The sequence below is a fragment of the Lissotriton helveticus genome, chromosome 12 (assembly GCF_964261635.1).
Source record: "Lissotriton helveticus chromosome 12, aLisHel1.1, whole genome shotgun sequence".
Lineage (NCBI taxonomy): Eukaryota > Metazoa > Chordata > Amphibia > Caudata > Salamandridae > Lissotriton > Lissotriton helveticus.
The window spans coordinates 146,075,829-146,094,597 of NC_136073.1; the positions used below are offsets into that span (position 1 = coordinate 146,075,829).

The 18,769-nt window shown below is 45.7% G+C and overlaps 1 protein-coding gene across 1 annotated transcript in view; it reads right to left on the minus strand.

The window, feature by feature from the left end:
* Positions 1 to 18,769, minus strand: part of LOC144797780 (hydroperoxide isomerase ALOXE3-like) — a 541,969-nt gene that overhangs the window by 323,371 nt on the left and 199,829 nt on the right. The window contains exon 3 of the mRNA XM_078668542.1: positions 12,303 to 12,387. Within this exon, the coding sequence (XP_078524668.1) occupies positions 12,303 to 12,387 (85 nt within the window). The remainder of the gene's footprint in view (positions 1 to 12,302; positions 12,388 to 18,769) is intronic.

Consider the following 18,769-nt stretch of genomic DNA (forward strand, 5'->3'; position numbering starts at 1 on the left):
TACTTAACCAGTAAGGTTTAGACTCGAACAAATTATTTGTGATTGCTCACCATATGCACTGTTGATTTTCTTTGTGAATTCTTACGGGGTCTTCCTTACAATTCCTTTAATTTAATTGTACTGAAAATGACCTAGAGAACTCTGCACATTTAGACCAAAACATCAATGCCAAGTCCTACTCTATCTAGTGACAATGTCTGGATGCACATCATCACATTGATTAATTGTGTATGAAGGAATGAGAATAATTTGAGTGGACTTTGCAGACAATAATCGTTGAGGTGTGTAATCTATCAATTGTGTTTTGCATAATCAATGTTTACATAGAACCTTATAATCTGTACCCTTAAGAAATGTCATCTATTGAATACAAGCCTTTTGTTGAGATCATTATTTTTATAAATATATTACATTTATTTTTGATCTGTTACTGTGACCTGTTGGGACAGATAATTGAAAATTGAACATAGATAATCTTATGTTCTTAGAACTGAATCCCACATTTGCCAGTGACGCTACAAAATAGTTCATACCCATTGCATACAATGGTTTATTGGGTTGCCCTTCTTTCTAAAATAACTTTCTAAATGTGGATTTTCAAAGGTATACTATAAAATCCGAATTCACCATAAGGTAGGATTTTTAAGTGCAGTTCCAAAGACACCAAAACAAGAACTAGTTACCTGCTCCATTTGGATATTACAACTTATTAAATGTAAGTAGGTAACTCTAATCTTATCCTATGGAAGAGTTAGGCTTGCGGTAGAGAAAATCGAATGGAAGGGTTTTTCACTAGCAGGACATGTAAAAGTAAATGTGCCACTTTATAAATGCACTGCATCCTGCCCTCTGGGCTATCCAGGGCCTAACCTAGGGGTGACATACTTCATAAAAGGGAAGGTATTAGCCTGGCAAAATGTGTATTTTGCCAGGTTCAAATGGCAGTTTAAACTACACATACAGGCTGCAATAGCAGGCCAGAGACATGTTTAAAGTGCTTCTAAAGTAGGTGGCACTGTTGCAGGGATTCTGCTCCTACACAGAACTGTGCATAGAGACTTGGAACCTCAGTGAATTAGGGTGTGCCAAAACTCACCTTAGTATCCAAACTCCCCTACCAGACTAGCAATCAGTGTCTCATTGGTTCTTCCATACCCCCAATGATTAGACAACCCAGAACATGGACTTAGAACACCCCAGGGAATGCCACCTTCCCAGGGATATTATTATTACTGAGGATGGGCTGACTGGACCCTCCCACAGCCCCGGGGACTGTCACCTCCCTAGGGTTATTGTGTGATATGTGGGGGCGCTTTGCAGACCCCCTGCCCCAGGGACTGCCACCTCCCTTGGGCTAATTGAAACAATATGGGAGGCCTTGTGGACCCCCCTGTCCTGGGGACCATCACCTTCCTGGGGCTACAATAAATAAATAAATAATGATGTGTGGAGGGCTTCTCCTCCCCCTTGCAGCCGTAGGGACTGCCACCTACCTGGGCCACCAACACACTAATGAAGGGGGTCTGTTGCGGACCCCTGGCCCCATAGATCACCCCCTCCCTGGGGCTATCTATACACAAGATGGGAGGGGGTCTGTACGCCCGCCCCCTGGAGCCCTACATGGTCCTGAGGATCGCCAACCCCTAGGGCTGGCCCCAGCAATATCCTGGGGTACCCTTTCCTGGGACATTACAGTTTGCTTTGGGATGTTTAGCAAACAGTGTGCTCCTTTTTGGGCAAGTGAGAGCACTGTGCTCTCGCTTGCTCAATGTGGAGCACACTTTGCGTTTTACTCCCAGGGAACTGCATGTTAGCCGCTCCCTGGGTATAAAAAGCAATGCAGGCTCCCGCTGCGGTCGCCAATGAGATGGCCATGCTCCGGGGGATGGGGTCCCCAGGGCCAAAAATGGCCCAGGAGGGGACCACACGGTCCCCTCCATGTTAAGGAAAAGAAAATGCCCGGGTCCTGGAGGATGGGCTCCCGGAGCTGAAATCGGCCTGGGGAGGGGGGCTTTGCAGTCCCCCTCCCCTTAAACCCATTTGATGTGTCGGACAGCCCCCCGCCATCCGACATCACTTTGGGCATGTGCGGAAGATGGATGGGGGCCGTCCGAACCACGCCCACTAATTTTTTCACCCGCCCCGCAGCAGAATTCACGCCGTTGTCAGGGGTTAAAAAAAAACTGCCCACTGGGGATGGGGTCCTTGGGCTGTAATTGGCCTCAAGAGGGCGGCCCTCTTCCTTTTCCCAAAAAAATAACATTAAAAGGGGCAGGTGTGGGGGATGGTGTCTGCAGAACTAAAAATGGATCAGGGAAGTGGAGGGCATGCGGCCCCCCATACTATAATCAAACAAAGAAATGAAAAGCTGGGCCCGGGGATGAGGTTCTTGGGCCAAAATTGGCCTGGGAGGTGGACCACATGGCCCCCCTCTTCTTTTTCAAATATTTTTTTCTAAAAAGATTCAGGCCTCTGGGGATGGGGTCCCCAGGCCCATAATGGTTTAGGGAAAGGGGCCATGCACCCCCTTCATTAAAATAAATGCAGGCAAATTGCCGAGGCCCAGCCCCCTTTCTCCACTATTCTGCAAACGCACCTCCTGTTGCTCTCCTGGTTGGGGATGAAGTCCCCTTAGCTGCTGAGGGTCCTTAAGGACCAAGGTGACCATGTGTTGCCTCCAGTAAGCCCCACACAGTAGCATTTCTGATAAGTGGTCAGAGGCTATGCCCTCTTTCTCCACCACTCTGTAACATGCCTCTTGGTGCCCTGCTGGTGGGGGTATGAAGTCCCTTTGCCTCCTGAGGACCTCATGACTAAAATGGACTTAATTCCCCAAGCAGCAGTGAGCGAGGAGGCATGTGTACAGAGTGGTGGAGAAAGAATTTGTGGCCTCTGAAGACCTCTCACCAGCAATCTAGCTGTGTGGGTCTTATTAGAGGTAACAGGAGGGCTAGTTGGCCCAAAGAACTCTCAAGAGCCAAGGGCACTTCATCCCCCTACTAGTAGTGTGCCATGTCTCAGCGATCAATCCAGCTGTATGGGACTAACTGGATATAACAGGAGGGGTAGCTGGTCCCAAAGACATCCTTGGGGGCCAACTACCTCTTCTGTTTCCTCCAGTAAGTCCCACACAGCGGGATTGGTAAAAGATGTTCTGAGGATGTGCCCCCTTTCTCCACTATTCTGCAAATGTGGCTTGTGGTACACTACCTATTGGGGATGAAGTCCACTTTACTACTAATGGACCTTGTGGGACAAGATGCCCTCCTTATACCTCTTGTAAGCCCTACACAGCTGGCTTCGAACAAGTTTGATGAAGACCCAACCCCTTAGAAATTCACTGAAAATAACAAAGTTTACATGGCCATTAGAGTAAGGAAATAGAATTTTAAAAATCGTAGAAATTCACTGAAAAAAACAAAGGTTACAGGGACATAGTAGTTAGCCTCAGATTTCACACACACAAAACCAGATAAATTCAGCAGTCATAGTTAGCTGACCTAACTATAACTCGTGCCCCCACAATGCACTGCTTATGACCTCACATATTACATCATTCATGACATGATCAGTGACATCACTCACAACATCTCAAATGACATTACTGATGACATCATCCACTGACTGTGAATGTTTTAAAAAAAGTTTAAGAATGTTAAATATACATACCAGGGTGCATTGATGAATCAGTGGGTGTATGAGTACCTTATTAGATGATCCAGTGGGTGTGTGAGTACCTATGTAAGTGAAAAATTGTCTCAGTGAATGTATGGGTGAGTAACTTGTGTAAATGTCGGTATCTGTCTGTCAGTTGGTGTCTATGAGGTTGTATAGGTGTATGAGTGGGTATGTGACTTTCTGTATGGGTGAGTGATTGGTTGTTTGAGTACTGGCATAGGTGTCTCAATGTCTGTGTGGGTGGGTGCAAGTGTGTGTAACTGCCTGTATGGATGAGTGTGTGGGTGAGCCAGCCAGTTGCGTTATGGGTTAGTGAGTATATATGTATGGGGCTGTATGGGTGAGTTAGCATGTGGATGGCTGTGTCGCTGAGTGAATGGATATGTCAGTGGTATAAAACTGAGTAACTGCATATGTGAAATGAAGCATAGGTAAGTGCTGAAGCATATGAGTCACTGTATGTGTGACTGAGTGATTGCAAGAGTAGAAATATGGGTGAGTGTGTGTTTGTGTCAGTGACTGTATAGGTGAGTGAGTATGTGTTAGAATCTGTATAAATAAATGAGTGTGTCTGTATAACTGTATAGGTGAGTAATTGGCCATATGATTGACTCTATAGGTGAGTGAGAAGGTGTGTGAGTAGCTATATGAGTGACTGTGTGTGACTGGCTGTATGGGTCTATGAGTGGAGATATCAGTGGCTGCATTAGTGAGTGAGTTGGCGAGTGAATGGCTGTATGGATAACTGAGTGGATGCATGTGTAGACCTATGAATCAATGAGTGGGTGTATATGTACTGGTATGGGTGTGTCAATGGTTTTGAGAATGGTAGTGTAGAAGTTGAAGTGGTTGTATGAAAGGTTGTATTGAAGTGGGAGTGGGTGCGTCAGAGATTCTGTGGATGATGACATCAGGGATGTCATTTGATATGTCATCGGTGGTGACATCAGTGATCTCACTGACCATGTCATGAGCGATGTCATATGTGAGTGAGACTATAAGCAGTGTACTGCGGGGGCATGAGTTAGAGTTAGCTCAGCTAACTATAATGGCTGAAATTATTTTTTGCGTGTGTGAAATCCAAGCCTAACTATAATGTCCCTGTAACCTTTGGTTTTTTTCAGTGACTTTCTAAGTTTTTTTTAAATTCTGTTGCACAATTATACCACCCTATAACCTTTGTTTGTAAGTGAATATATACACACACACACTTATATATGCAACACATATACTAACACACACCCAAGTCAACCAGTCGAATCGAAGATACCCACTGCAACGGAACTCTAGGAGGAGGCTCCTGGGTGAGGGATCACCATTTGGTGGATATCCCAGTGGATCCCCTGCCATCCTCTCCCCTCGAGCTACCGCTACGACAGCAAACACCCAGACATGGTAGGCTTGTGTGCACGATCAAGCTTTGACTCGACTGAGAAGCCCTCGATAGACAAAGGGAGACATCAGGAGGGCACCTCACGGCCAGGGTACAGCAATCTGTGATTAGCCAATAGCTGCCTGGGACTAAGGTGGGCACGGGAACGGCCCAGAGACATGCCCAGTGATGGGGGGTCTGGTTGTAGAATGGTCCTGGGAGCGGGCCCATTCCCAGTGAAAAAGAAATGTATGGGGAGTGACCAACCCGGCTGATCCACCTACCTGTAGCCGGATATCGGACTGGTCTCTCAGAGTGACAGGATAGTGGGTGAGTGTGGCCTGCTGGGGCTATTGTCTACTCATGGTGGATGCCTCCCCTCTCACCTTGGAGCTCCAGTCCTGAGTTGAGACACCGCCAGCTTGCCCTTGCAGTAGCACTGTAGGCCATAGAGGAAATACAGCAGTGGATATCGGTCATCATCTCCTGTGGAGCTCTGCATGCCAGACTCTTTGCAACTGCGATTTCACCCCCACCCACATCAGTGCAGCAAGGATGTCCATGTGAATTACAGTGTGGTCTGATACTGCTCTCCTGGGGATGAAACCCTTGGCCCTAGGGAGGAATCACCTAAAAGGGACCTGGCCATCATTTTGAAACATGCCCTCTTTCACTGACCTAAGGTGCTCCCTATACAAAATGGATCTTGCATAAAAACAAACAGAGGAGTGAAATCTCAGCCTCATTTATAGAAAAGAAAAAGAGGACTTCAATTTCAAATAGACTATAGGCAGCCAACTTACCCTGGTCAAAGGTAAAAAACAGAGGATGGAAACCTGAGCCTTACAATAGGACAGTTCTTTCCCGACCCCATAGCACCTACTAAGACAATTGTTCAATGTAAATACCTGTGATTATTTTATTTTATTCCAGTATTCATTATTAACATCTTTTGAATACCTTCATGACTGACCTTAGAACCCCTGCAGGATTCAGAAGGGTGCATTACTCTCCAACAGTCTTATTACAGACTACTGAGAATCATAAGTTACTAGCCAGTACAACTGTTTATACCTTTCTCCACGCTACGGGTTTAGAGATCCGGTAGAAGACCTCACCTTGGTCCTACACTCCTTGTGGTATTACCCTTGTTTGTAAGACAATGGACCCAAAATTGGAACCCACGGGCCTCAATGCCTTCACTATAAAATACCCTTCTAATCTCTCCAAAAATGCAGCAAAAAGACTTAAGCACTGATTACTCAAAACATACCCTGAAAAACTTATCTCAGGCCCATACTTATGCTCCAGCACGGGAACTCTAACCAATGACCTAATTCTTTACACTAAATGACGAGCTCAATGGAGGAATATATTATACCCCATACTGCAAATTTCCTACACCAGGAAAACACCCCATGGTCTTGGAATATCTATCTCTCCTTCGCCCTTCTGCAGGGCGGATGTTACCATATCTATATACAACAACGAAAACATTCTAATACAATCCTCGAATGAAAAACTGACAGTAGTGGACAAGATCGTACCTATCCTCAAGAATATGGTGAACAACAAGATCCACCTTCCCTCCCAAAATCCCCTTAGTGACCTCAAAGAAGCAACCTCTCCCCCTCCAACTCCCATTCCTACTCCAACCTCACGCAGCTCACCTCCAGGCTTCAGGGATTACTACTCCACCTTCTCTGTTATTATACCCATTCTAGATCTCTCCTCTCCAACAGGGCCTAAGAATCAATCCATGACTGGCAGAATTATTGCTTTGTCTTCTCTAGCCACTACTAGGGCAAGCATAGATTCCTCCATCACCGGACCCTTTCTTTCAAATGAGCTCTCACTTTCTTTCCCTACACCCCCAGCAAGGCACCCCCACTTACCCCCATAATCCCCTCTCTACCCAAAAAAACATTTATACAAACCTATATTCCCTCATCTATCTAACTGAAGGCCCCCTGGTCCCTTGACCACCCCTTATTCACCCCTACTGCGCCCCATCCCCAAGCATCAATTAATACTCAGCCAGGACCTCATCAAAACCTCCCTGACCCACAAGTACCCCATGCGCCTATCAATAGTCTCTCTCATATATCCACTCTCCTCACCTTGAATCCTCATGTGGCCTCCCTCTCTACTTGGTTTACGCCTCTCAAATCATAACTACCTGTAAACATACCTATTTGGAGATGCGATTTAGTGAGATCTCTCATAGCTTGCTCCATCTCAAGGAAGATCTACAAGGACTCACATCCATCACCTTGGAGCTAAGTCTTAATCATAGAAATAATAGGGCCTTCATGACCAGGACCAACCCTCAAACAGATACGCTACCGTATTATGTCCCCCACACTCACAATCCTGGTTCAAAAACAATACCCTTCCCCAACGCCACTTCCCAACCGAGGAGATTGAGAAAAGATCTATCAGATAATCATATCCATGACTTGCTCTTCACTTATGCCCCAAAGAAAGTTACCAATAAGGCTGGCCGGAATCAAATCCAAACAATCCAGGCTAACCCCTTCAGAGAACTGACCTGCAAACAGAGAGCGATAAACAAGGATAACCTCAAGAGTATTAACATATCACAGGAAGACTAGCCTCACACCAATAGCAAACCGAAATGTATGCTCCTCAATTGGAGATCGGCTAATAAACATGCGGCCAATATTTATGACCAAATACTCACACATAAATTTGATATTGCTATCCTCACTGAAACCTGGTTAAACAGATCATCTCACCCTATTATAGACCTACTTGTCCCCGCTAGTCACAGGGTCATTCAACTAGCTAGACCAAAGAAATATGGTCGGGAATAGTCTGCATCGACTGCAATACCCTCTCAGAATCTCAGGCAGAATCAATCAACTTACCTGCATGTGAATATTTATACATTAACATCACTAGCAATAATGAAACTAGTTGTAAACTGCATGCCTTCTACCACCCACCTGGTGATAATTTACCATTCATCAACAAATCATGGAGGTCATCACAACCAATGATAACTCTCAAGTATCCCAGATTTTCCTCAGAGACTTTAACCGCCACTGGAATGACCCAAAGGACCAGGCAGTAAATAGCCTGAAGTCTTTTATATAAGACCATGAGTTGACCCAATTCTGTGACAGTCCGACTAACTAGGGTGAGACTTTGGATCTCATCATCTCAAAGATGGACAACATTATGTTGAAGTCCATTAGCCCCTGTAACTGGACTGACCATTACTGCATCACCTTCCTCATCAATATAAAGGTGACTCAGAAGAGAGAACAACCGAAGAAAACACAACAATGGAAAGGAAATCTCCGGGACATGAATGCCAATGATTCGTTCAACCACGGTAACAATACCTTGACTCCTCAGACCAACATGGATGATGTCCATGACGTCACAGAATTCTACAATACATCCATATTGGAAGGTCTTAATTTGTTTGCCCCTTCAACAAAATAATTTATTGAGTAAAGTCTCCAAGCCCTGGTTCAATGACAACTTGAACTCTGAAAGACGCAATCTCAGATCAACAGAAAGAGCTTGGAGATCTTCTCCCTCCTTGGAGCTCCTAAAATACTTAAGATCAGTGAGGAACATGCACAACACAAGGATAAGAAACACGAAAGCTGACTTTTTTAGATCTCAGATTGACCAAGCCAAAAATTGACCCAAAACACTATTCAAAATCCTCAAGCAACAATTATGCAATGTATCAAACCCAATTGACAATGGAGCCATCACTATCCCAAATTGCAAAGAGTTTGCCTCCTCCTTCCTGGAGAAAACAACAAATAGTGAGAATGAACTTCAATCAGCAAAGGAACCACTCCTTTGGCCTCAGTCACCTTTCCACACCCCCCCCCCAGCCTGGTAAATCAAACAATCAAGCCAGGCACTTCCTCAAAAATAACGCCACCTGGCACACTTTCCCATCAATCAATGATATCTACAACATCCTATCATCCTTAAACCCACCTAATCATTTTATTGACCCTCTACCAATTTCCAACTCCTTGACCAACACCAATCAGGCTTCCGTCATGGTCACAGCACTGAATCAGCATTCACGTACGTGGTGGATGACATATAAAAATGCTGGATCCAAACGAATCATGCCTTCTGGTACTGCTTGACTTATCTTCTGCCTTATACACTGTTAAACATGATAGTATGTTGACCCTATTTGAATGAAGGAAGGGCTTATCAGGGGTCCTATTGCAATTGCTTACTTCATTCCTCCACAATGAATCCTAACGAGTCAAGATGAACCAATCCTTTCTAAGCCTTCCGCGGTCACTCTGGGTGTTCCACAGGGATCCGCCCTCTCACTAATTCGCTTCAATATATTCATGGAACCTCTAACAGACTCCTTAAAATCTGCTAACATTCATTATTATATGTATGCTGACAATACGCAATTATATCTCAAAATCTCATCCCCAGATTACATCATATCCCTTTACTCTATTCTACAAAACACACATCTTTGGCTCACCGAAAATTTCCTCGAGCTCAACGCCGCCAAAACGGAATTCCTACTCATCTCACCTCTGAACAATATCCCCAAAATTGATCTCTGGATGAAACATCTTATAGCACTAATCTGTTCATCTCACATCATGACTCTGCTAGATCCTTGGGAATTACATTAGACAAGCACTTGAATATGCAGGATCACATCATCACAGTCACCAAAGGAGCGAATTGTCAGAAGAGATTTCTAGGGAAACTTAAACCTTACCTCCCTCAGGAGTACCTCAAGCATGCAGTTTAAGCTCTTGTTTTGCCCAGAGTGGAGTACAGTAGTGCCACACTAACCGGCCTACCTAGATACAATTTGGCCCTCTAAGGGCCTCCCTTATTGGGGCTGCCAGATTTGTCTCAGAAACAAAAAGAAACAAGCACATTTCCCCAGCTCCAATATCCCTGAACTGGCTATATATTATGAGGCAAGAATTCAACTAGAGAAAGCATGCATGACGCATAAAGCTCTACATTTCAATATCCCCAGATGTTTGGCTCAAAAAAAAGAAAGATTAGGTGGTTGCAGACCATTGCGAAGTGCAAACGCCCTGCTACTGAGACCACAATGTTTCAATTAAAAGAAAACAGGATACAGAGCTTTCTCAGGTGCCGCTCCTAAGATATGGAACTCTCTACCACCGGACATTCGCCTAATCACATCTACTGCTTCCTTAAAAAAAGGGGCAAAATCTTTTCTGATGAACAAGTTTTTACCTTAAGTTATCCCTTCTGTGTTATATCGATGGTGACCATACCAGTGACTCTTAATATGATGCCAGACCTTTTCTTCACTGACTTCCTCTGATAACAAGCGTAGTAATTTGTGTATTCTCAAGGCACTTTACTCCATTATAGATGTGAACATGTAAGTTATTTTAATTATACTCTACCCTCCCTTCCTGGAAAGAGCTCTGATATCCACTAGGGTCATGATCGTGCTATACAAAACTTTATAAATAAATAAATAAATAAATAAATAAGTCACTATCCCCCACAACACCAACCAGGATTCAATTCAGTTTCTCTGCATACGCTCACCTGCAGTAATAGCCTTAACTTACTAACGTTTCATAACAAAAAAGAGTGCATTTCCGACCACTCACTTTAACTTGCATTTGTCTTTCATTTAAGGTGTGTGTTATTTTATAATCAGTTACCTGAAGGTGAAAGACCCAAAAAAATAGTTGCTGAATCTTATGTCCTTTTTAGCCAAATCCTTCAATCTTACCCGCACTACGACACAACCCTCATTGCACTCAGGATCAGTTCAGTGCTCTGCTGAACTGATCTGTCCCTAACAGAAGTGCTTCCAGCATGAAATATAAGCACAACATTCCTCTACAATATCTGTAACTGACTCCCTCACAGGCTCGGGCCCTAGGCCAGTGTCCACATTGCCCATGACTTACAAGGTCTCTAGGTGGTTGCAGGTTGCAGATGGAAGTGACTGAGCAGGGTCGATGGTGACTAGCCTGGTAATGTCCTGAGGCAGCACATAGAGCAAGCTGAAAAGCACTGGATGTTTTTGTTAAATTATAACTGCAGCTCTTTGCCACACATTAAAGTGGTTGGAGGAGCTTAAACCTGCATAACTAATGTTTGTTAGTGTGCTGATGCACACACCAGCACCAAAATGCATTAACGTAAACCAGATGTGTATGAATAAGCCACTTCGTTTTCAAATATTGCATCAGTACTGAAACAGCTGTCCTTTAAAACGTTCTATTAGGCATTCCTCAACAGGCGCCAGGGGCTGACTGTGTCAGAACATTGGTCCGAGCACTGGATTAAAAGTGGCTCCCTTAAGCGAATCAGATAGCTAAACATGGCCCACATTTCCAAATCAGAGCAGTTTTAAACTTGCAAAGACAGGTTGCACAGATGTTTTGCACTGTTTGGATAACTGTATTCACTTGCATTTTTTTGCATGCAATTTGTGTGGTAATTAGAGATAAACAATATAAACTGGCCCACTAGACCATACAAACAGATTCACAAACTGACCTCTCACACCAGCCTTTTGGGCTCTGCCAAATTGCCCTAAAGGTCAGTGTGACCCCAACAGAGGCATTTCCCTCTGCTTGGCCTATATATTATATGTATGCATGTATGTTTATATCTATATAGAGGTGCTTATTATAGCACAAAGCTCACTGGAGTAAGTGCTGAACAATGAGGCAAGTGTCAAAGGGTATATTTTGGAAAATGATCCCAAAGAGGAAAAGGGGAATTTGGTACCTAAGTTGTGGTAGTGTAGGGTGAAATCTGCAACATCGCCCAATTATTGTATTTGTAAGATTGCAGTGCCCTTTAAATTTTTCTACTAGGGATAGCCCTTCTAAAACTCTATACACATTATTCAGTCAGCACAGTAACAATACGAGGGGGTGACTCTCACAAAAATGAAAGAAAGTGACCTGAGTTCTTGTTGTACAATTAATCAGATCACCCATAGAGGATGCTGTTCAATACCAAAGATTGTCACTTTTCACTGAAGAAAGAAACCCCCCCACCCGCCAATTGAAAGCAAACCTTTCCTTAAATGCGTCTGGCTAAATTATAAATTACTTACGTTAGTGTGCCTGTATAAATTGTCATTATTAAAGTTCTGACAGTATAAGGATGACCTATAAACTACAGGGAGTTAGATTTTCGTATCTCAGTTGCTAAAGTCTTAACGCTATATAAGTTCACATAACATAGAATAACTCACTTGTAAGTTTCTTGTCTCTCTTTCAGCTCATTTTCCCTCTGCTTTAGGAGAAAGGAGTTGTGAACCTCTGCAGAGGCAAGGGTAGCTGCTCAAAAAGGTAAAAAGAAGAGTGATGTTCAGAGAAGCCTTTCATTAAGGAAATGAAAAATATCAAAGGAAAACAATAAAATGCACATGAGTTAGAATGTGATGCCTATCAAATGAAAATATCAAAGGAAATCAATAAAATGCACATGAGTTAGAATATGATGCCTATCAAATGCAAGAAAGAAGATCTGATTCAGGTAATGTTAACCTGCCCCAGGTAGAGAAAAATAGGACTAACAGGTAACACATTTGAAATTGCCTAAGGTTTAGTTGTGGTACATTTCCTTTCTATAAGGTGTTCATACTTAGCTTGGTTACTAGCTTTCTGCCATCTTCATTGGGAATAAAAACCACAAAGGATACACTTGACTCTAAAAATGTGTTCCTCCTTGACCCTCTGAACCTCCATGCAACCCCCCTTCAGAGTTCAGATTCTTTCCTCTCATACAAAGGACAACAAATTAGTCAGTGGTATCAATCTACAAATCCCCATGCAACAAAAAAGTATTCCAGTACTTCAAATGGACTGTAATTTGGAGTTGACAAGAGTTCTGGTCCTAGTACATGGGGCTACTGAAAAATCGACTTTGCTAAATTCTGAGAACCCTGTTGCCAAGCTACAGATTCAGGTAGCTTAGATTATTCATAAACTCCAACAAATGTTGAAACATCAAGCTCTCCCTGAATGTTCTTCCCCCAGAATACTAGCAGAAACTGGCCATATACTCTTCTTCAGTCACAAATCTGATCATCGTCCACCCTCCGGATTTACTAATGACTATTGAAGAGCATGATACCTTGTGACAGGTCTATGGCAGTGCAGTAACTCCGATTGTGGAGCACCATCAACCCAGTGACCAGGACATTTGCTTTTGCTAGTTCCAAAGTGCAGAAAGAGATAGGAGAGGTACAGAAGGAGGGAATACAAGTATAGAAAGAGGCAAGAGGGGTGCAGAAAGAAGAAAGAAAACTGCAGAAAGAGGTAATTGGAAGGGAAAAGAGGAAAGAGGGGTACAGAAAGAAGAAAGAGGTGCAGAAAGATACAAGAGAACTGCAGAAAGAAACAGAAGAAGTGCAGAAAGACACAAGAGAGGTGCAGATAGAGGCAAGAGAGGTACAGAAACAGGGAAGAGGGATGCAGAAACAGACAAGAGGGGTGCAGAAAGAGGAAAGGAATCAGAAAAGGGGGTGGTGATGAACAGAGTGTCTGAATTAAGCAGACCACTCTTACCCAGTCCAAAGATCAGGGCTTGATCCATCACCGTTATTTAGCTCACTGCCCCATCCCAGCTCAGAACCTGGCTATATGCAAATTAGTCTGTCCCTGGCCCAGTGCATCATGGGAACAGGGCAGACCAAACTACCAAGCCAATTCTTTACCAGAAAGGAGACAAGCTTCCGGGGACCGGTTTCTGGAATTTCAGCCGTCGTCGGCCCGGCTTGCTTGAATCCTGATGGAGCAGTGAGCAAGGGACTCATGTCTGAGTATACCCTGCCACACCTATAGTGGCCAAAAACGATTCAGAAAAGGGGGTGGTGATGAACAGAGTGTCTGAATTAAGCAGACCACTCTTACCCAGTCCAAAGATCAGGGCTTGATCCATCACTGTTATTTAGCTCACTGCCCCATCCCAGCTCAGAGCCTGGCTATATGCAAATTAGTCTGTCCCTGGCCCAGTGCATCATGGGAACAGGGCAGACCAAACTACCAAGCCAATTCTTTACCAGAAAGGAGACAAGCTTCCGGGGACCGGTTTCTGGCATTTCAGCCGTCGTCGGCCCGGCTTGCTTGAATCCTGATGGAGCAGTGAGCAAGGGACTCATGTCTGAGTATACCCTGCCACACCTATAGTGGCCAAAAACGATTCAGAAAAGGGGGTGGTGATGAACAGAGTGTCTGAATTAAGCAGACCACTCTTACCCAGTCCAAAGATCAGGGCTTGATCCATCACCGTTATTTAGCTCACTGCCCCATCCCAGCTCAGAACCTGGCTATATGCAAATTAGTCTGTCCCTGGCCCAGTGCATCATGGGAACAGGGTAGACCAAACTACCAAGCCAATTCTTTACCAGAAAGGAGACAAGCTTCCGGGGACCGGTTTCTGGCATTTCAGCCGTCGTCGGCCCGGCTTGCTTGAATCCTGATGGAGCAGTGAGCAAGGGACTCATGTCTGAGTATACCCTGCCACACCTATAGTGGCCAAAAACGATTCAGAAAAGGGGGTGGTGATGAACAGAGTGTCTGAATTAAGCAGACCACTCTTACCCAGTCCAAAGATCAGGGCTTGATCCATCCCCGTATTTAGCTCACTGCCCCATCCCAGCTCAGAACCTGGCTATATGCAAATTAGTCTGTCCCTGGCCCAGTGCATCATGGGAACAGGGCAGACCAAACTACCAAGCCAATTCTTTACCAGAAAGGAGACAAGCTTCCGGAGACCGGTTTCTGGCATTTCAGCTGTCGTCGGCCCGGCTTGCTTGAATCCTGATGGAGCAGTGAGCAAGGGACTCATGTCTGAGTATACCCTGCCACACCTATAGTGGCCAAAAACGATTCAGAAAAGGGGGTGGTGATGAACGGAGTGTCTGAATTAAGCAGACCACTCTTACCCAGTCCAAAGATCAGGGCTTGATCCATCACCGTTATTTAGCTCACTGCCCCATCCCAGCTCAGAACCTGGCTATATGCAAATTAGTCTGTCCCTGGCCCGGTGCATCATGGGAACAGGGCAGACCAAACTACCAAGCCAATTCTTTACCAGAAAGGAGACAAGCTTTCGGGGACCGGTTTCGTGCATTTCAGCCGTCGTCGGCCCGGCTTGCTTGAATCCTGATGGAGCAGTGAGCAAGGGACTCATGTCTGAGTATACCCTGCCACACCTATAGTGGCCAAAAACGATTCAGAAAAGGGGGTGGTGATGAACAGAGTGTCTGAATTAAGCAGACCAATCTTACCCAGTCCAAAGATCAGGGCTTGATCCATCACCGTTATTTAGCTCACTGCCCCATCCCAGCTCAGAACCTGGGTATATGCAAATTAGTCTGTCCCTGGCCCAGTGCATCATGGGAACAGGGCAGACCAAACCACCAAGCCAATTCTTTACCAGAAAGGAGACAAGCTTCCGGGGACCGGTTTCTGGCATTTCAGCCGTCGTCGGCCCGGCTTGCTTGAATCCTGATGGAGCAGTGAGCAAGGGACTCATGTCTGAGTATACCCTGCCACACCTATAGTGGCCAAAAAACGATTCAGAAAAGGGGGTGGTGATGAACAGAGTGTCTGAATTAAGCAGACCACTCTTACCCAGTCCAAAGATCAGGGCTTGATCCATCACCGTTATTTAGCTCACTGCCCCATCCCAGCTCAGAACCTGGCTATATGCAAATTAGTCTGTCCCTGGCCCAGTGCATCATGGGAACAGGGCAGACCAAACTACCAAGCCAATTCTTTACCAGACAGGAGACAAGCTTCCAGGGACCGGTTTCAGGCATTTCAGCCGTCGTCGGCCCGGCTTGCTTGAATCCTGATGGAGCAGTGAGCAAGGGACTCATGTCTGAGTATACCCTGCCACACCTATAGTGGCCAAAAACGATTCAGAAAAGGGGGTGGTGATGAACAGAGTGTCTGAATTAAGCAGACCACTCTTACCCAGTCCAAAGATCAGGGCTTGATCCATCACCGTTATTTAGCTCACTGCCCCATCCCAGTTCAGAACCTGGCTATATGCAAATTAGTCTGTCCCTGGCCCAGTGCATCATGGGAACAGGGCAGACCAAACTACCAAGCCAATTCTTTACCAGAAAGGAGACAAGCTTCCGGGGACCGGTTTCTGGCATTTCAGCCATCGTCCGCCCGGCTTGCTTGAATCCTGATGGAGCAGTGAGCAAGGACTCATGTCTGAGTATACCCTGCAACACCTATAGTGGCCAAAAACGATTCAGAACAGGGGGTGGTGATGAACAGAGTGTCTGAATTAAGCAGACCACTCTTACCCAGTCCAAAGATCAGGGCTTGATCCATCACCATTATTTAGCTCACTGCCCCATCCCAGCTCAGAACCTGGCTATATGCAAATTAGTCTGTCCCTGGCCCAGTGCATCATGGGAACAGGGCAGACCAAACTACCAAGCCAATTCTTTACCAGAAAGAAGACAAGCTTCCGGGGACCGGTTTCTGGCATTTCAGCCGTCGTCGGCCCGGCTTGCTTGAATCCCGATGGAGCAGTGAGCAAGGGACTCATGTCTGAGTATACCCTGCAACACCTACAGTGGCCAAAAACGATTCAGAAAAGGGGGTGGTGATGAACAGAGTGTGGGAATTAAGCAGACCACTCTTACCCAGTCCAAAGATCAGGGCTTGATCCATCACCATTATTTAGATCACTGCCCCATCCCAGCTCAGAACCTGGCTATATGCAAATTAGTCTGTCCCTGGCCCAGTGCATCATGGGAACAGGGCAGACCAAACTACCAAGCCAATTCTTTACCAGAAAGGAGACAAGCTTTCGGGGACCGGTTTCGTGCATTTCAGCCGTCGTCGGCCCGGCTTGCTTGAATCCTGATGGAGCAGTGAGCAAGGGACTCATGTCTGAGTATACCCTGCCACACCTATAGTGGCCAAAAACGATTCAGAAAAGGGGGTGGTGATGAACAGAGTGTCTGAATTAAGCAGACCAATCTTACCCAGTCCAAAGATCAGGGCTTGATCCATCACCGTTATTTAGCTCACTGCCCCATCCCAGCTCAGAACCTGGGTATATGCAAATTAGTCTGTCCCTGGCCCAGTGCATCATGGGAACAGGGCAGACCAAACCACCAAGCCAATTCTTTACCAGAAAGGAGACAAGCTTCCGGGGACCGGTTTCTGGCATTTCAGCCGTCGTCGGCCTGGCTTGCTTGAATCCTGATGGAGCAGTGAGCAAGGGACTCATGTCTGAGTATACCCTGCCACACCTATAGTGGCCAAAAAACGATTCAGAAAAGGGGGTGGTGATGAACAGAGTGTCTGAATTAAGCAGACCACTCTTACCCAGTCCAAAGATTAGGGCTTGATCCATCACCGTTATTTAGCTCACTGCCCCATCCCAGCTCAGAACCTGGCTATATGCAAATTAGTCTGTCCCTGGCCCAGTGCATCATGGGAACAGGGCAGACCAAACTACCAAGCCAATTCTTTACCAGACAGGAGACAAGCTTCCAGGGACCGGTTTCAGGCATTTCAGCCGTCGTCGGCCCGGCTTGCTTGAATCCTGATGGAGCAGTGAGCAAGGGACTCATGTCTGAGTATACCCTGCCACACCTATAGTGGCCAAAAACGATTCAGAAAGGGGGTGGTGATGAACAGAGTGTCTGAATTAAGCAGACCACTCTTACCCAGTCCAAAGATCAGGGCTTGATCCATCACCGTTATTTAGCTCACTGCCCCATCCCAGTTCAGAACCTGGCTATATGCAAATTAGTCTGTCCCTGGCCCAGTGCATCATGGGAACAGGGCAGACCAAACTACCAAGCCAATTCTTTACCAGAAAGGAGACAAGCTTCCGGGGACCGGTTTCTGGCATTTCAGCCATCGTCCGCCCGGCTTGCTTGAATCCTGATGGAGCAGTGAGCAAGGGACTCATGTCTGAGTATACCCTGCCACACCTATAGTGGCCAAAAACTATTCAGAAAAGGGGGTGGTGATGAACAGAGTGTCTGAATTAAGCAGACCACTCTTACCCAGTCCAAAGATCAGGGCTTGATCCATCACCGTTATTTAGCTCACTGCCCCATCCCAGCTCAGAGCCTGGCTATATGCAAATTAGTCTGTCCCTGGCCCAGTGCATCATGGGAACAGGGCAGACCAAACTACCAAGCCAATTCTTTACCAGAAAGGAGACAAGCTTCCGGGGACCGGTTTCTGGCATTTCAGCCGTCGTCGGCCCGGCTTGCTTGAATCCCCATGGAGCAGTGAGCAAGGGACTCATGTCTGAGTATACCCTGCAACACCTATAGTGGCCAAAAACGATTCAGAAAAGGGGGTGGTGATGAACAGAGTGTCTGAATTAAGCAGACCACTCTTACCCAGTCCAAAGATCAGGGCTTGATCCATCACCATTATTTAGCTCACTGCCCCATCCCAGCTCAGAACCTGGCTGTATGCGAATTAGTCTGTCCCTGGCCCAGTGCATCATGGGAACAGGGCAGACCAAACTACCAAGCCAATTCTTTACCAGAAAGGAGACAAGCTTCCGGGGACCGGTTTCTGGCATTTCAGCCGTCGTCGGCCCGGCTTGCTTGAATCCCGATGGAGCAGTGAGCAAGGGACTCATGTCTGAGTATACCCTGCAACACCTACAGTGGCCAAAAACGATTCAGAAAAGGGGGTGGTGATGAACAGAGTG